Here is a 19,559-nt window from a genome sequence, read left to right as displayed (position 1 = left end):
AAGTTTCAGATAGTGGAGCAAAACAGAAAGTGTCTGTAGTCTTCAAAAAAATTAGATGTGAGAAAAAATATCAGCTGAATTTTGGACCACATATATAACTCAAGATGGCAGTCAAAATTTCTTGACTTGAAGCAAATGCTACATAACTTATGCTAAGAAACCGATGTGCACTGAAGTCAAAACAAAGTTGTCAAGCACATCAGGTACAGACAGGGGATGGCAGAAATTACTTTTGTGCTAAAGCCTTATTTAAAATACAGATAAACACCTAGGCCAGTAATGAAATGGTCAGATTCCCCTGGAGCTGGCAAAGGCACTGCTAGGGCTCCCAACAGCTTGACAGGACTACGTTACTACTCACTGAACAGCTAGGGCAACAAGTGTTTCGGAAAAGTCACAGACTGGTGTCTCACTATACTCTTCTTAGGAAGCAGAGAGGGAGGAACACTGCATTTTTTCTACAGGTATTGTACAGCCTAGGGAGGGAAAAAACTTCCATATAAAACCTGGAAGAGGCAAAGAGACGAAGAGAAGGGAAAAAATGAAAATATAAATAAAAATAAAGCTGACTACCAGAAGAGTAACAGAGTATTAGCAAATTCCTTTCTAAAGCTTCAGTTTACAAAGTTAATGATTAATGAATTTGTTAAAACAGAGATGAAAGGCAATGAGCAAAGTTCCAAAGTAAATCTGACTGATTTCACTGGTTCTTAAACCAGTCTCCTAACTCATTAAAAATAACAGTACCTGTTACCCTGTCCAGAAGCTTTTTACTGCCTTGCATAGGATTTCAAAGAGTAAACCCACCAAAAGTAACAGATTTACTCCTAGAAACAACTGTTTATAAAATGGAGTCCTCTGTCTTCATTTTAAGTTTACTATCCATCCCACTAGCTTTTTTCTTTTAGTGCCAAGAAGGGAAAAAAGAGGTTCCCACAGTTGCATGAAAGGCTAGGTGTGTCCAGGAGAAAACAAGAAGCACCTGCACCAAAGCCGTTGGTGTTGTCGCTCAGTGAATAACAGAGCACAGAGTCAGGATATCAGCTAGCTCACTGTGGACACCCTGGGATTGTTTCATTGCACGTCTATGTAAAATCATTTCATGAACCGTGAGGAAAAAGATCGCCCCTCTTGCCTATTATCAAACTCTTCAAAAAAACCTATCCATTATTCATAATTATCTTCTAATGCTTCTCCCATTTGCCATATGCAGAGTCACCCCAGTGAGCACTGTCTCCTTTTGCTAGACTTCACCGACTGTGGTATTTCAGACTTGCCCTGGCAGCTGAGCAGTGGGATCAGGAAAAGCAGCATTTGCAGATGGCATTACAAAACAAGTATGCAAAAAGGCTGAACCATCCTAGTTTTGAAACGAGGTTTTCAAGCTGACAGGTACCACTAAGGAGGGCAGGATGCAGCACTCAGATCTCACTCATCCATATGGTCTCCCATCGGTGACCTTTGCAAAGGACAAATCAATACTAAGCAGATACTGTATCTACCATTTCTTACTGTGTAGGAAAGGTCAACCCATTTTCATGTATGTATCAGTTCCAACATTACTGTTTTCAGACACAGAACTGCTGCTTAAACCTGGGAATAAAGAAAAAATTCTTATCTTGCACATAGCACCATTTCAGAACTTGTGATAATTTAAAAAAAAAAGACTTGGAATCGAAATATTTCATAAGCAAGGTATGATGCTTAAAGAAGGAATGTTAAGTTTTACCTTGCTATCATGAAATTATCTCTATAAATACATGTAAATGAAATTCTAAACAGCATTTATAAGACTGCTTCCTCAGCAAAATCTGGTACCACCTGTGTGTTTTACCACAGAAGCAAATTTTTTTTTTTAAATACTAAGCGGTTTACATTCAGTTTGTGCATGCCCGCTGCACCTTTTTTCGTTCATATGCATAGGCCACAGAGATTATTCTCCTCTAATAGTTCACTTAGATGGAATATTTTGAGAGAGGCCTTTATAGAAATACACGTTTTGGTTCTATATTTAAACTTGATACCATTTAGCTCAATGCCAAATCTTTTTAGCTTCAGTGAGAAAATTCTGTAATACACATATTGCCACAGTCTAGGAGATGCCTGGTGCTGAAATCTTAGCTGAAATTTCTTGCTTTTTTAAAAATATATATTTGAATTCCTAAAGTATGCCTAAGTTTAACATTTTATAGTACCTGAAAGTTCAAGAATGAATATCAAAATTCTATTCAACAACACTCTGTTTAAATGAAAAAGGCATCCTGTTGGGTATCTTAAACATACCATAAACATAAAACAACACTAAAACTTCAGTCTAGCTCTGCTATAAGACACTGCTGCACTATTTTATATTGCAAGTGTAAGATCTACAAGGACAATGTTTTAAAATATTCAGAAAGCTAGTATTTTTAAATGCTTGCATATGGGAAAAGGGTTATTTAATACTCAGTGTAATGAATTTCTGAGTTGCATTCTCTCTGCAGCATCGTAAGGCGATATTGCACTCATGTTCTTTAGCTGTACGGAAATAGAGTAATGGCATTTCCATACATCCATAAGCAAAGTCATAAAAAGGACCTATAATCTTTTGATGCATACGTTTAATACATTTAGGTAAGGTTTATTACAGTTCTTGCTTCCTCTTCTCAGCGTCACTCATGGTTAATGTAGAGATACACACAATGTTAAAAATCTCTCAGCAGTTCATTTCAAGTAAAGAGAAGCAATGTTTTTAAGACTAGTTATATAGTTATACAGTTATTTTTATTCTTATTGTGCTTGATTTGGTCAAGAGGTAAGCCGTTTTGATTATTGTAATTTTGTAAATCATGGAAAACATCCGTTAACTCAAATATTTAATTATTTATGTTATTTTCTTGCAAATCTATGTTCTAGGAGTGGTTTCTGTCTGTCAAGCAAAACCAAATCATATAGCTTTGTAGGGCGGATCAGTGTACACTGCCAGATTATTAAAGTCTATTCTGATGCTGCTATCACCTATATCAACAAATATAAATCAGAAATTAAGCTTTGAGTTTATTTTTAATTAGTTGCTTGTGTCATCAGAAAATAAAATTAAAAAATGTTTAAAAAAGAATCCTATTGTCTTGTAGTCAAAGACCAAAAAAAAGCCATACTGCTGGCTGCAGCCATGTGCCAAAAGTAGAATTATAAGCAAGCAATTCATTTTAAGATTACTGAAACTACCCGCTGAATTATTCTTCTGCTGAGAAAATCCAGTCTACGTGCTGTGATGCAGGACAGAGCTGCCTGTCTCCCTGTCTTGTCATATTGCTTATTTTGATTAGCGGAAATGGCATGAAAGTATAGATTTTTAATACACTCTTATTGCCTTTTAGATAGATGACTTACAGTGTTTTTGGGGCACTTTCTTCCTGAATTTTGATGACTATGCCTTTTTGATGACTATGCTTTTAAAATTTTTATTGGGGAATAATAGCTGAATTTCTATAGGGATAGATGACAAATTGTATTAGGTGCAATACTGAAAATGTTCATTTGGATGCAGAGGGCTTTTTTGTTGCTGTTCAAAAAGAAAGAAATAATCCAATACAAACAGTGGTACGATTCTTGTCATCTCCCACCTTACTCTTAAAAAAGTCTCATGCTCCTTTAAAGCAGGATCCAGAATAAAACAAGCTAAAGATGTCAGCTCTTTTAAAGTAATCTACATAGGTTACATGGTGGAAGCCTATTTCCTTCCTAACAATGAAGAACACAGAGTACAATAGTAATTATTTTAGAAACAGCTACACTTTCTACTCTGCCTTCGTAAGAACGATTAAATGGCAACACTGAATTATCCATGAGAGTAAACAGAAACCAGAATGCTAATGCTGCTTATGAGCACACAGGTATGCTCAGAAGACTCTGCAGGGCTGTAGGTATTGCTGTACCTGGCTATAAGTGTCTGCTTTTGAAAACAGCTATTCCTCATAGATAGTTGCTTTCATTTTATTTGGCCCTACATTAATAGGTTGTCATCCTGCACAGCGTAAGAGAGGGTAGTGGAAGAAGCCGAAATAAACACTTTCTCCGGAAAGTCGGGGCGGGAGGGAGAGGTTACAGCCAGCTAGAAAATCTGGTTTTTTACACCGTTATAAAAGTGCAGTCAGAGAAAAAGCAGCAGAAAGGTGTGAGGCAGATTTTCTTCATTACAACTATGAACATGCAGTGCTATAGTTATATTGCTATTGATCCGAATTCTGTGATGTGTTTTGGAGAAATCTTTGCTCTTAAGGAAAATGATAAAACAAACAGGAATCCATGGCACTTCTTTCCTTGCACAAAGAGTGCCATTAAAAGCAGGCAAATAAACTCAAAACATACATATTCTTTACCAAAGACATATTTTATAAAACAGAAAGAGTTACCTAAAACAATCCCCTAAAACCATCAACCAGGTACCTAAATTGTACATTTCTTCATGGTGTAAACTAATGGCAAGAAGTGTATTTTCAGCACACGCTATCCTAAACTTTCAGGGGGATACCTTATTTAGAGATCCAGTTCACCTTCTGGACCATACCCAGAAGCCCCAACACTCAATTTTACCTTTTCTTTTTCCTCTTAAAAATTACACTAAAACTACTTTTAAAGGTATTTTATTACTCCAACAGAAGTAAGCACCTGCTGTAAAACAATGTACACATGCCCATAAGGTTTTTATAAATTCTCACAAACCATTACACCCTATTTAATTTCATCTGAATCCTAACCATGTCCTTGCACTTAGTTCCACCTTACTATCTTGCCATACCATCTTACTAATAATCACTTCTGAGATTCCAATTTCTATATCTTAATTAAAACTGGACTTATCTTACAGCACTAATTTAACTCCAGGACTTTAGCAGTTGGGGCATCTGAGAGAAAAAGAATGGACTTTGTTTTAAAACAAACATGTGTTTTAAAAGTGAGGAGTTTTCTTTAGATGTGACAGATGTCCCTCAGAAAATCACATCACATCAAAGTCATTGAAACAGCACAGGCCTAATCAAAATGAAAACTATGAAGTGCATTGTACAACATATGAAAGAAAGATTATTCTACCTGTATCGGACATGCTCGATTGTGTCATATGTCAGCTTGCTGCTGATATTCTGACTATGAGGGTTGCCTAGGAGACAATAGAGATATAGAAGTTAATCATTAATCACAATTTTGCTATTAATATTTCTTTTATCAAAGTATTACACCAAGTCAGCCTGAAAAGATGTCAAAGAAAGATTTAACGTATACTTCACAGCAATACCCTGAAGCTCCTTAGAGCAGTTAGTCAAGGAAAGGGACATATAACAGAAGAAAGCAATTATGACAGACCTTGAAACTTCAGCTGGATCTCCTACTAATAATACTTACGCAGTTCCCTTAAAAAGAAAATGCAACTGCATATGCACAAATGTACTAAGAAAAACTACAGACAAAATGCACATTCATAAATATATTTGCACACTAAATAAGAAGCAATTTAGAAGAGAGAGCATCTGCAGGTAACAGGCATTCATGATTGGACACCAGGACTGTTTTTTTTACTGTCTGAAATTCAAGTAGCTCATGAAAATATAAGTTTTAGTGCAAAATTAGTAGCCACCTTAGCACAGCTCATCATAGGCATGTATGCGTCCAGCTCTGGAGCCCTCAGCACAGGAAAGACATGGAACTGTTGGAGAAGGTCCAGGGGAAGCCACAAAAATGATCAGAGGGATGGAACACCTCTGCTATGAGGACAGGCTGAGAGAGTTGGGGCTGTTCAGCCTGGAGAAGAGAAGGCTCCGCGGACACCTTATTGCAGCCTGCCAGTACTTAAAGGGGGCTTATAAGAAAGATGGGGACAGACTTTTTAGCAGGGCCTGTTGCGATAGGACAAGGGGTAATGGTTTTAAACTAAAAGAGGGCAGATTTCAACTAGATAGAAGGAAGAAATTTTTTACAATGAGGATGATGAAACACTGGCACAGGTTGCCCAGAGAGGTGGTAGCTGCCCCATCCCTGGAAACCTTCAAGGTCAGGTTGGACGGGGCTCTGAGCAACCTGGTCTAGTTGAAGATGTCCCTGGTCATTGCAGGGCGGGTAGATTAGATGGCCTTCAAAGGTCCCTTCCAACCCAAACTATTCTATGTTTCTGCGATTAACAATTAGGACAGCACGCAAGAAGGGCATGAATTTATCTTCTTGAGCAAAAAAAGATTACAGCAATATCCACACAGGCACAGCACAGTTTCCTATTAGTAAGTGCTTGAAGAATATGCCTAAACAGTTTGGAAAGAGAACAAGAAAAAAAATGCTATATTAATACATTTTTTTGCAGTAGGCTGCAATATTAGCTACTCTCTTTCTAAAATTTCAAAATCACCCTGCTGAAAGTTATTGAGTGAAGGTGTTAAAAAGAATAATAAATTTAGAGCTCTAACCCATAATCTAATACTGAGCCTTTTCATGTCTGATATTGCATTTCTGTAATTTCCAATTCAAATATTCTCAATTTAGAAGTGAGAATCTCTTTTACTTACATTCCTTTCCCTCATTTACACATGCAACAGCTAAACTACAGTTCTTTGGGCCTGTGGATTATCACCAAGAAAATGAAAAAAGCTGCAAGTTAAACTCCCCCTTCACTCACATGTTAAATGAACTCTTTTTATACAACAGTTACTGCCCTCAGTGTATCAGAGATGTAACTGAAAAAAAAAAGAGAGATTTGACCACACTAGAGCTCTTGTTATCATTTTAGATGAAAGCAGTATTAAAAAAGATACAATTTGTTCTCCCATAGCATTATAGGTAGTAATCAAATCTGTTCCAAACTGGCAGCACTACTATTTCTATTCACAAGCACTCAACTGATGCACAAATTTATTTTTTTTCCACAAATGGTACTTATTATAAGCGTTGAGCCCAATGTTGTTTGAAATAACTAAGATCAGAGTGCATACTTTTCACTTTACAATAGCTGTAGTGACAGAAGATTAATTGTAGTATCACTGACATGCACTTGAATAGGAGATTTTGAATGTAATCAAATCAACGTATCTTGTTATAACAGCAGAAGAAGTACCCCTATCACAGGCAACACCTATTTCATAGTGGAACTCAAATCCACGCTCTGGAACCCGGCCTTGCCAGCATTCACGAAACAAAAGAGGGGGAAATGACATGTACAATGGCACATTGAAAATTAAAACTACCTAGAACTCTGAAGTGGCTCACACAGGTGATAAGCACAAGTGTGTTGGTGCCTGCGTGAACAGTTTTCTTTTAAAGCAGTGGTACCTAGTTCCCAAGTGAGGAATCACTTTGTTCTACGTATCAGGGAGCACAAGAAAGACATACAATCAGCAAAAAGGACACATAGCCCACAGATAGTAACAAAAAATATGAAATTTTGATTACTTCAGTGGACTACTCACTGCATATATAGATAGTACTGTGCAATATTTTTTTTTTCTGGTTGAGCATGAATCACTCATGTAAATTGTCTCACACAATAATATTTCATAAACAATGGATATTGCTGCCTTTGTATTAAAGCACATTCAGTGTACGGTTCTCGGCTAGATAATAATGTCTGAAAGAGATGAAAGATTTAAATAGAGGATCTGGGGACAAAGTACTTGTAGGTGGTGCTGAAGTGCCCAATAGCTAAATCTCCACTCAGATACTGCACAATTCTGTAGATATTTTTACTCACATTCTTATGTGCAAGATTGCTTTGTCAGTTCACATCCTTTTTTCTCAGTATGCACCAAAGTCTAATAGTCTGGGAAAGGTATGGCAGCTACTCCCTGCCTAAATTCACTCAGGATCTTTGAGCTAAGCTTTTTTCTAAAGAAAATGCTTGCACTGACCCACAGTATAAGCTCCCTGTGATGACTCTCACCAAGAAGGGGGTTGGTTCTGGATTCTGGTCCTTGCATAAGAAATTTGTTTTGCATTTGGCATGGAAAAAAAAAAAAGACTGAACAAACAGTGTTCAGAGCTACATTTTGTTTATCCCCAGCATGGTACCTTAAGCCCTGGGCAACAAAATCCCTTTGATTTTTCTTCTTCACCAACACAGACACGTTGTTGGCGACCAAAGAACAAGCTAGGGGTGACACAAAGGGACTATGACTCCTTTGTAAAATCACCGGTCTTGCAACTACTCTATAGCAGTGTTAAAAAACCCATAGAAATACTCTTCCAACAACCCAAGAGGCACAGTTTTGATCTATGTAGATGGAAACTTGAGAAGACTAATGGGAACCCTGTTTTGCACTTACCATAAATGTTGTTCCTGAGGTCATCAGTAAAAGCTTTAAGTAAACTCTCTGGGAAAAGCGCTGAACCAGCATGGTCAAGGTAAGTAATCCCTAAAATAAAAATAAAATTACTAGATTCAATTTTTTAAATATTTAATTCCATTTTCTCCCACAGACTACATTGTGAAGTGTACCATTCAAACACCCTTAGTGCAGTACACCACACAAAAAGTCAATTTCCCTAAACTTCCTGGGGTGTGACATTTCTGTGCCTGACTTAGAGGTCTCTACAGCTCTCAAAAAATGCTTCTCAAATATGTTCCAATAGTCAGGCAATAATCACAGCAATGCATCTTTCACTCACTAGCAGACAAAAAAGGAGGATACAATAGAAGCCCAAGATTTTGATTGCATCTTTATAATTTTTAATTAAAACCAAAATATTTTAAGAGGTTCTTCCTTTCATGTTTAGATTACACATTCTTTGGAAGAGAAAAATCTTTTTGTTCTGCCTGTACAAGACTGAGCAAGCTGGTGTCTTCAGCCACAGTACCTGGTTACTCCTAGGCACTACTTACTATGAAAACTACTATTCCCACAATGATAATAATTATTACTAATAGCAACAACAATAGTTGAAGATGAAGAAGTCATCATGTCAGTTCTCTCAAGAACTGACAAGGCCTAAATCATGCTTCAGGCCCAAAGACAGGACTACTTCAAGTTTTAATGTATTTAAATACTTCTTGCCACTCCGCTGCACTTAACATTCAATTCATTTTAAAAATATCCTTTTATATTATAAAGCTATTGCAAAACTTTTAAAGAAAAGCTTATTGGAAATTAAGGCTTCTTCATGTTTGGCCATTTTAGATTTCTTAATCTTCAGCAATTATTCTTCCATTTCTCCAGTGTGTTTCATGCCCTTTATTAGTTTTTTCATTTCACTTACCTTAAGTATTTCAACCTATTTCAAATTTTAATAATGATGAATATGATTAAGATTAGAATTTATTAAGTATTTTAAAGGCCTTCCCTTTTCACGGGGATTTAAAACGGAGTTGAGCTTTAAACAAGAAGCCTTGATACTTGAAAATATATATAATTATATATTATGTTGCTGTAGCGGTGATTCAGTAGGTAAAAATGTGAGGCAGTACCAATGATAAAAAGCAATCTGGACACCCCTCCTTCCTCTTATTTTGGAAAGAGAAAAGCCTTCCCCCGCCTTAAGATTTCCCTGTTCATAGTATCTAGCAAAAGCCGAATTTTTAATAATGGCTTGAAGATAGTCAAGGAAAAGTGTTTGGAAGTGATTTGAGGGGAGAAGGATGGGAAAAAAAAAATTATTGATTTATTAGATGTACGGACTTTTTAGGGTTTGGTTGGGTTTTTTTTTTGATCCTAGAAAGTTTCTCCCAAGCAGTATGAAGTGGCACATAAAGAGGTCAAAATGGCTATGAGGTCTGTCTGGCCCAGTTTCTGGCAGGAGAGGTGACAGCCGCTTGGCTCACCCCCGAAACACAGGGCCTTTGGAGGGCGAGAGGCATGCTGCATCATGGAGGGAGACAGCCAGGCCCCTGCCCGGCAGAGTGGCGTGGCCTCAGCCAGCAAGGGAACACCAGCAAGGGGACGGCAGCTTTCTCTCCAGCAGGAAAGCCTGGACACTACAGGCTACACTCACCATGGCCGCCCTGCGGCACGTTGCCCGCCTGAGACCAGGGCCTGCCGCGCGGCCCACAGCTTGGCACCAGACGCCTCCGCTCTTAGGTGGAGCTGAAGCAGGGAGTAACAGCCACAACCACCGGCATGGGGGCCCAGCTCGATGGCAGTGGTCACTGGCTACAGCTGGGAGAGCTGGGAAAGGCAGCCCAAGAGTTGAGAAAGGGAAGAGGCAGCCCTGAGCCAGACACAAGGGGGAAGGACTGCCGCCCCAGAGGCGGCCATCCGGGCCAACACTTTCTCTCACCAAAGCCCACACAGAGGTGCCATTTGGCTCATTAGCTCTTACGGGCACCATAGGCACAGTCCAGCGATGCTCCCCTGGAGACAGAGAGCTGCCGGTCTTGGATTCTTCCAGCCCTAAGGAGGCCGACAGCACTGAAGCGGTAAGGCAACCGTACAGCGCGAGCAAACGCCAGGCAACCGGCTGAGGGTCCTCAAACACAAACCTTCCACCGCCGCGGGGACGGGCGCCTTCCGTCCCGACCGGCACTCCGAGAGGCCGTGTGGACTAAAAGGTCTCTAGGTCAAGGCCCCCTAAGTGGGTTTTCGAATTTGATTTGTTACATAGCTAATTACAAAGTACAATACTGTGGTTCTGTGAAACGGAGGTAAAAAACTAGTTGGTCATTTTTTAAGTTCCTCCTGTGGGTATATTACTCTGAAAATGTGGGAAGACATTTGGCTGAGGAAGGAAAAACTATGCATTCTTAAATTTTTGTTTTATCTTTAATGCCGCTGTTTGACTGAAAAGAGAGAACAGCATTTAATACTCTCTCAACTGCCTGAAAAAAGAAATAGGCTCTCTCATCATGTGAGACTGCATTGAAACAAATATCTTTACTGTATTGTACTTTTCTGCTGAGATTTTTTTCTTCCTGTCTTATTTCAATAAAACTATATTTTTAGAGGAAAGCAAAATATGTGGCACATGCATAACACGAGCAAAGAACAGAACATTAATAACTTTCATTGAGCTTTTCCCCTGGTTTAATAACATTTGCTATTTTAACTTTATTGAACACACATTAGCCAAAGAGATTTGTCAGTGTATACAGAATAATACAGCTCCCCGTGTTTCACTGTGGTATTTAGTATATAGGCTGTCAGCACGATGAAATTATATTGTTTACGGAAAGTAACAGAAGAAAGAAAAAATAATATGATCAAACAAAAGAAAATAAAAATGCAGTATCTATCAGGACATAGCTTCATTGCTTGGGGAAAATGTAAAATTAACGTTTAGTTTAATTTACATACTATTATGTTTGGAATGTGTAACTAACTTCATTGATCTAATAATATACCAACTATTTGATAAAATCACATTTCAGAAGTAATTTTTTTTAATAGGAATATCGAAATCCATTCATTGTGTTGGCATTAGTTATGGAAGTCATTCAGCAAGAGTATCAGTTCATAAGCTGTAATATTCACATGCTAATATTCTTGCAGATTAATTTTACATGGGGAAGTCTTTGGGAACCAATGTGGGCCAGTCTGTCCTGCTGAAGAAAGCCCCAACCCAGCTCTCTGTGCTCCTTCTGTGCTACAGTTCACCCCTTGATAAAGCCTCTGCCATCTCTACGTGCCTGCCTCAGTGCTTTGTAAAACTTCATGAGTGCACATGCACATACAGCCTCAGAAATGCCAGGGGACCATTGGGTTTAATAGAACATTCCTATCTTTTAAATGAAAAAAGATAATGATAATTTTAATTTTAAAATTAGAGTTTAAGAGCTGAGGAGAACACTGGACTATACATAGTCTGATCACCTGCAAAACACAGAAAGTAGAAGGAAGCTACCCAGATTAACCTTTTGGAGCCAAAACACTTGCTTCTGACAAAAGCACGCTTTCCTAAAAGGTGATTCTGCCTAACTTTGAAGAAAGTTAAAGATACCATGTGAAGAACTGACAGTTCAATAAGGAAGTTATGTCTTTATTAAATCTTTTAGTAATTATTACGCTGTGTATATGCCTACCACCCGGAAGACAGTCTAGAGGGAGAGGAGCACACCCAGACCATCGATGCACTCCCTACAATGTCCTGCTGGCACATGGAGATTAAGCTTTCTCCTCTTTCACACCCCACCCATAAACCCATGCCTGGTCACCCAGCTCCTGCCTGGCTAAATTATTACTACTTTGGTATTATGTAACCTTCTCTTTTAATCCCTGAAATTGTTCTTGGTGCTATACATTTCTGAACTTTGAGTATCACTTCCAAAAATAACCAATGTACCTACATTGCATGTCCATTTCCTTAACCTTTTGCCATCCCGTCATTCTACTACAGCCACCAAAACAAGCTGTGGCTTCACACATTATTTCTCATAGCCCCAGCACTTCAAAACTCCTGCACTCAAGCTGATTAAAGGCTGCAAGTTACATTGCCAAAAGTTTCATAATGAAGAATGAAATGTGTAGTTACAAGGCAGCAACTGTACAGAGTCATGAATTTTGATTGGCGGATATAATTGCAATTCAGTGGGATTATACACACAATATTACTTGCAAAGTAGATAAAGCCAATGCCCCGGGGAGCCAGTATATATCTTAAGTACAGCAATATTAACAAAACCAGTATGAAATAGATTATATGAAAACAAGCTGAAGGCAAAATAAAGCATTATCAGTCAAAAGATAAATGTGAGAGATTTTCATACACCAAAACAAAAACAAGATAAAACTGGAACAACCAATTGACAAAATAAGGGGGAGAAGGCTCTACAGACATTGTAGACAAGTGTGACATCATTTGGGCAGAGTTAGATTTTAACAGATAGTATCACATCAGGTCCCTCAGTTATTTTAGTCATCTAAGTCAGACGCCAATCAGATGCCCTTTAGAGGCAGCTCCCTCTTTCCATTGACTGCATAAGAATTTAGGTCCCCCCCAGGGAGGCTCCTAAATTAAATGTCAAAAGTGGCTTTAAGTATGCACCACATATAACCTTTATAAAAGTGCCTGAAATCTCATGATGATACAGGGCATGATATGCCCACACACTGTAGAGACAGATAAAGATCCTGGTTCTGCAAAAACATTAATGAAGTATATTGAAAGAAAAAAAAAAAAGAAAAAATATCCTATTAATATGAATTGAGATCTACTTTTGCTGGGTATTTTCTGGATTAAACATTTAGTGAATATTGTTATCTGTACCTTCAGTTCCCGTTTGGCATTGATTTAGACAAAAGCTATCAAAACCAGAGTATCTTTTCTGAATAATAAGGCGCTTCTCACCTAAACACTCCTGCTCTCCTAGACAAGGTAATGTTTTATTTCCCTTGCTTAGGGCCAAGGAGCTCTTCAAACGACCACAAAAGCATAGTGCTTGATGGACAAGGCCATAGATGCCCAAAGCCTGAACAGTTACCATGCAGTTAAAGGAGACACGGTTCCTCAGCATGATTTGACTTAATTGCTACAGGCCGGGTGAAGTAACACAGCAGTCAGCCTGCAGCCATGGGGCACATTCTACTTCCCACTGTCAGTCCACCGAGTTCATCAATTCGACTAACCACAGCTCAACCAACTGCAAAATGCTGATCCGCACTGGACTGTGAGCAACCTGGATAATGGTATCAATACTTTAAGGGCCGCTGACAAGTTACCGAGTTCTGTGGAAAACTGGTGTTTAATTAATGTTTTTTAGTGTTTGACTTGATGGACTGATTACAAAAAGCAAAGCATGAAATGTGCAATTACTTTTATCCATAATAAGTTCCCATTATTTTTCTCCATGTGCTATTGGCCTGCAGTATTTGCTCTCATGGCATTATTATCTACAGCAAAGCAGACAGATTATGAAAACCGTTTACAGTCAATACCATACACCCTCTTTGCCTGCTGTACTCCTCAGCAGGGGCCATACCAACTCCACAAAAGCTATTTAAGTGGCTAGGGTTATTCCAGCAAGCACTGGCACTATTCTATGTACATAAGGCCCTACTTGCAGCTTATAGTTTACAGCTTGCTGGTACTGAGGTCTATGTGAGTGCTAAGAAAGCAGGGATTTCACATTTATTAAGAAGTCACATCCAACCCTATGAAATGTATCTTTCACAGCTGCAGGAAAAAAAAAAAAGTGCCATCAAATTTCATCATTTGCCAGCTCCTGTGCTAAATGAGACTGCAGTAAAGGGATAAGTCACCACCCACCTTCGTCCATGTGGCCTACCTGTAAGACACAGCTTTATTCAGTGTTCACTTTTTGCTCACTAGGGCGTGATTAAATACGTACTGCAGTCAATGATTTTATGTCCACAGACACCTTTAATGGGTTGCATACCAGAGCAGCTGAAGGCTTACTTGTGGGCATGAATCAGAGGTACCTCAGCTACATGCAAATAACATACTGCAGCCGACCATCTCGTCATCTTTCGATGAAATATAAATCACAAGTGATTCATATTTATGCAAGTCTTCAAACAACCGTAGCTCACCCAAACTGAAACTAGCTTTCACACCTCCCTAGTGAACATACTATCATCTTTCAGTCTCTTTTTTTCTGTCTTTCTGATGCAATTGATCAAATGAAAGAAGAGTTGAAAGAAAATATATTCCCCATTCTTCTATTACTGGAAAATGCTTTTGTTGGTTTTGCTGAAATTTTCACAGAAACATTCACTTTTGTGTAGAAAAGAGGCATTCGGAATTTCCACTAGAGATGTAAACATGATGGTAAAAAGCAATGTTTAAGGAATCTTAATAATAATAATTTATAATAGTGGTCATTAGCTAAACATTCTAGTAGCATTCTCCTGCTCTACTTTTCTCTCCATTCTTGCCATAAAACAGCCACAGGCTTACAACATCATGTCAGGATAATGTTTGAAACTGACTTTTCTAGTCAGTTCTATTTCTTGCTCTGTGACCTGAATTAACTGGATTCATATAAAATCTAGGACAAATTAGTGCCTCTAAATAGTCCATACAAAAAATATCAAATGAAATGTGCAGTGACATATAGAAGAAGGCCTTTTAAATTATTTTATGGGTTTCCAAAAAAACTAGGAGAAGACAAGCTAAGTTCAAAATAATAGAAAAACAAAAAGTAACCCTTTTCTTCTCCTTTTTATCTTAAAACTCCATTTTGTTACACAGAAATACTCAAATCACTGTGAGCTTCTGGGAGTTAGAGCCTTGGGTTGAACATGCAACCATAGCAATAATTAAACGCCCATGTGAGAACTGGTGCATGCAATGAACAGTGGATGACAGACAGCAAAAAATCAGTTATCCTAACTGTTGAGGCTCTACAGAAGTACTTCTCAGCTGGCATTTCTTCTCAACGACAAGACAATGTGTAATGCCTCGTTTGGCAAACACAACAGTACCTCCCTCTGCTGGCTTTTTCCAGCAAAGAGGCTGCTACTGCAAACCAGTAATAAAGTTATGCTCCAGTGGAAGTTCTTCACACAAGGTTCCCCACAGACAGTTACAGCCCATAGTTTATTTACACCATCCAGCAAACCATCTGTTGCCAGGAACAGATAGTAAGGATCAACTTCAGGAATACAAGCGTAAGAGAAACAAGCTTCCCTTCAGCATAAATTAAGACTATCTTTCAGAGACAAACTCATAAAACAAAATAACCATGTTAACAAGAAGAACTTGAATATGTAAATTCAAAGGCTGTGAAATGAAGCAAGCAAGGGCCATTGGCCAGAACCCCACTCTCATAAGATAAGTGGTTTGAGAAGATTCTCCTGGCCCACAGTGAGTAGTCCTTTGCTGCAACAGGTGACTACACTTATCAACCAAGCTACTCCCATATGAAAAATTGATAGGTTATTAGTCTACCTTGCTCAAACCAGAATGGTGCTTCAGAATCGCTTCCCCGTAGTAAAAAACGACATCTTAACCTCTAGACTATGGTTTTTTTCAGAGTCAGTGTACTCTCACATTTCCCATGTCAGCATCTTTTTTCTTTAATACCTATCTTCACCCACTCGGCTTCAATAGGTATTTCTCCCTCGACAAACCAATAGCACCCCTCCACCTGATCTGGCTACAAATGCCATCTTCCTTTATTTCTATTGCATGATAAACCAAATAACCCATTCCAGCGCCAATGGCATCTCTTCCAGCTGGAAGTGCTTTCTCTGGAGGGGGCAGAGGGTTGGAGAGCCCTGGGGTAGGGAGCAGAACGCACATTCCAGAAAAAGATCTCAGAATTTTTAAAAGCTAGAGTAATTTTCCCTAACTTTACTGGAAAAATACCTTCTCAGACCAATAAATCCCCATCTCTTAGCTTACACTCCTAACAGTTACTCCTTACCTGCTTTACACTCCTAATTGTTCTAGCAGTCAGAAAAACCAAAGAAAGGTTTAATGCTTGAAAAGTCCATGTATAATGCTTGACCAACATCTCCTGTATCACCTTGTCTCCAGTAACCAGTCACCAATATAAACTGAAACCACAATAGGAGACAGCAACAATTTTTCAGTGTGCTTTCTATAATTGGAAAAAATGTTAAGCGTAAGAGCTTCAGTATCGCTTCTGAGTAACTACTTAAGATTGAATATAATGTATGGTGGGAATTTAATTTTAATGAGACACAGGAGATAGGAAAATATCTCCCTATTTTATTAGGGAGATAGGAAGCATGCATGAAAGACTATGCATAAGCTTTCCTAGTGCAATGTGCACTCGCAGCCCAGAAGGCCAACCATACCCTGAGCTGCATCCAAAGCAGCGTGGCCAGCAGGTCGAGGGAGGTGACTCTGCCCCTCTACTCCGCTCTGGGGAGACCCCACCTGGAGTCCTGTGTCCAGCTCTGAGCTCTCAGCACAGGAAAGACATGGGCCTGTTGGAGAGGGTCCAGGGGAGGGCCCCAAAAATGATCAGAGGGATGGAACCCCTCTGCTATGAGGACAGGCTGAGAGAGTTGGGGTTGTTCAGCCTGGAGAAGAGAAGGCTCTGGGGAGACCTTATTGCAGCCTGCCAATACTTAAAGGGGGCCTATAAGAAAGATGGGGACAGACTTTTTAGCAGCGCCTGTTGCCATAGGACAAGGGGTAACGGTTTCAAACTAAAACAGGGAAGATTTAGACTAGATAGAAGGAAGAATTTTTTCACAATGAGGGTGGTGAAACACTGGCCCAGGTTGCCCAGAGAGGTGGTAGCTGCCCCATCCCTGGAAACCTTCAAGGCCAGGTTGGACGGGGCTCTGAGCAACCTGATCTAGTTGCAGATGTCCCTGCTCATTGCAGGGGGGTTGGACTAGATGGCCTTTATGGGTCACTTCCAACCCAAACTATTCTATGGTATGTATTGGGTTAATCTAAACATTTTTCCGTGATAAAATCTTTTGGCACCGATGCCCCCACATGCAAGCCAGTTTAACTTTTACTTTGTAGTCATTTGATCCAAGCTTCTACCTCAAATGAAACTTATTCAACTGTAAACAGACCAATCTACATGATAAGATTATGCTTAATTGCTTCACCTTTACTGAAGTTCACATTAGATCTACAGACATCAATAATACAATTCATAAAATAAACTTATTTCTTATTTTTGGATTTTTTAAAACATAAGAATTATTTTGTAAATTTTTTCAGGACTGACTGTAATTTCCTAATTACCTCCACAAACAATGTAATACTTCACTACAAAAAGTATCAACTAACTGGAAATCAAGATTTTTCCCACTCAACAAAATGAATACCTAGCAGACACAAACAGGTTTCTGTCAATAATTTAATAGGAATGTAGTTACACATTGGCATATATGTTTTGTTAATACCTTATTCTACTTGGCCTAACTTAGTTTTTACAGCTTATCTTCCATTTATTAGGGGTCTTCCCAAGCATAGATGCAAAGTCTTCAACAACCATTTCCAGAAATATGCTAAGAATGAAAAAGTACATTTATCAAAAAATAATGTTATCATAAACCACAGTTTTTAATTCTGATACAGTATGACAACTGCACAGTATTGTTAACTAATTCTAACAAAAGTAACAGAATACCAGCTTCCTAATGACGAGGCCTGAACGCAGCAGTATGTGAGAGAAATCCTACCTAACACAGGCCTGCTTTTAATAGGAATAACAGCATGGAGCTTCCAGATATTCCAATTTTTTAACTTCACTGACATCCGGCATGTTACGGCTTACTGAAAGAAAACTAAAAATCACTTGAGCTGTTGACACAAGCACATAGTTTATGACCCTCTTTCAAAGGGACTATTGCCATGTGACACAGATTTTGGAGGTTTGGTCATTACTTTGACTATAAAGTCGGACAGCAAAAAAACACTGCTGGTTACCGCCATACAGCTGTTTAGAAGAAGGAGTTTGTGGCTCTGCAAGAGACATCACCTTGCATAGGGTACAGACATTATCATTTCAGTGGTCAGGTACTCTGACCTCTGAAGGGCTGCAACAGGACAAAAAATGTCTTTTCCAAAGTCCAGTGAGTGAAAAGGAACCCAAGTGAAGCCTGATTGAGTTTCCAGCTGTACTACAATGAATAACCAGAGCAGAACTTTGCCTTCAGGTCACAGAGACCTCACCTTTGCGGAAGAAAAGCAGGCTCCATTCAAACATAATACCATGCATCAAGGTCTGATTCAGAGCCTTTGACGTAATTATGAGGCTCTGCTGAACTCTGTATGAGTTAAACCATTAACAAATATGCTATAATCAGCACTTCCTAAACATAATATGCTGATTACCTCTTTGGTTCCAGGCCAAGTTAAAGAGCTGGGTTATTATCTGCACAGAAGCTTAAATGACCTTTGAAACAAGTGAAATTTTCCTTTTTTGAATAACATATGCTGGGCTGCTCATATTGCTGTCTCCTCATATGGCGTCTACAGGTTATTCAATCTCTGGGGTGTGCATGCTCTCTCTGGAAGTCCAGATATCAATGAAAAAAAGTGCAACATTTTTAATAATCCATTAACAAAAGGAGTAGGAGGGCTACAATAACAGAGGGAACAGCAACAGAATCTCAAAATGACATAAATCAGCTTACTAGAGTCAGTTACATCAAACGAAGAACTGCTCCAGAAGTGTATTCAAGACATCCAGGTGATTGAGTGTTTCCCCTAAGCACATACTATACACCTTTATTTACAATTATGCACAAACATGCCTGTGTATGCAGTACTGAGATGGGCATATGGATATATGTACATAAGTATCCCCTTAAGAGGGTAATTAATGTTTTCATGTTGCTGCTTAGAGCAGAACATAAGGAAAAGCAGATGTGAATCTGGAGACTCTCTTCCCTTACAGCTCTTTTCCACCTTCTCTTCTCTACCGCTTCTCTAACTGTACATTTTGATATTTTTGGCAAGCAGATAACCTAGAAGTCACCTCACCTGCTTTCAGTCTCACTTAATCAAAATTAAGGTCTACAGAACAGCATCAACACTCAACAAAAACAATAACAACTTTTGGTAACATACCAAAGTTGGGCATTTCTGTTAGGGCTTCTTTTGTTCAAGAAAGAAAAGATACTTCACCTTAAGTGTCCCCTCCCTCCCCCCAAAATAAGACAGAACAAAACAAAGGTATCTAAAATATCTATGTTAACAATAGTTCCTGGTGG

The 19,559-nt window shown here is 38.9% G+C and overlaps 1 protein-coding gene across 1 annotated transcript in view; it reads right to left on the bottom strand.

Annotated features, from left to right (window-relative positions):
• MOCOS (molybdenum cofactor sulfurase) overlaps positions 1-19,559 on the bottom strand; it is a 232,172-nt gene that overhangs the window by 199,512 nt on the left and 13,101 nt on the right. Inside the window, exons 2-3 of the mRNA XM_082015564.1 lie at positions 8,283-8,372; positions 5,074-5,140 (exon numbers count right to left, since the gene is read on the bottom strand). Of these exons, the coding sequence (XP_081871690.1) occupies positions 5,074-5,140; positions 8,283-8,372 (157 nt within the window). The remainder of the gene's footprint in view (positions 1-5,073; positions 5,141-8,282; positions 8,373-19,559) is intronic.

This window comes from Phaethon aethereus, assembly GCF_964289735.1.
Source record: "Phaethon aethereus genome assembly, chromosome: 2".
NCBI lineage: Eukaryota > Metazoa > Chordata > Aves > Phaethontiformes > Phaethontidae > Phaethon > Phaethon aethereus.
The sequence above is the reverse complement of the archived record's forward strand: the minus strand, read 5'-3'. Positions and strand labels throughout refer to the sequence as shown.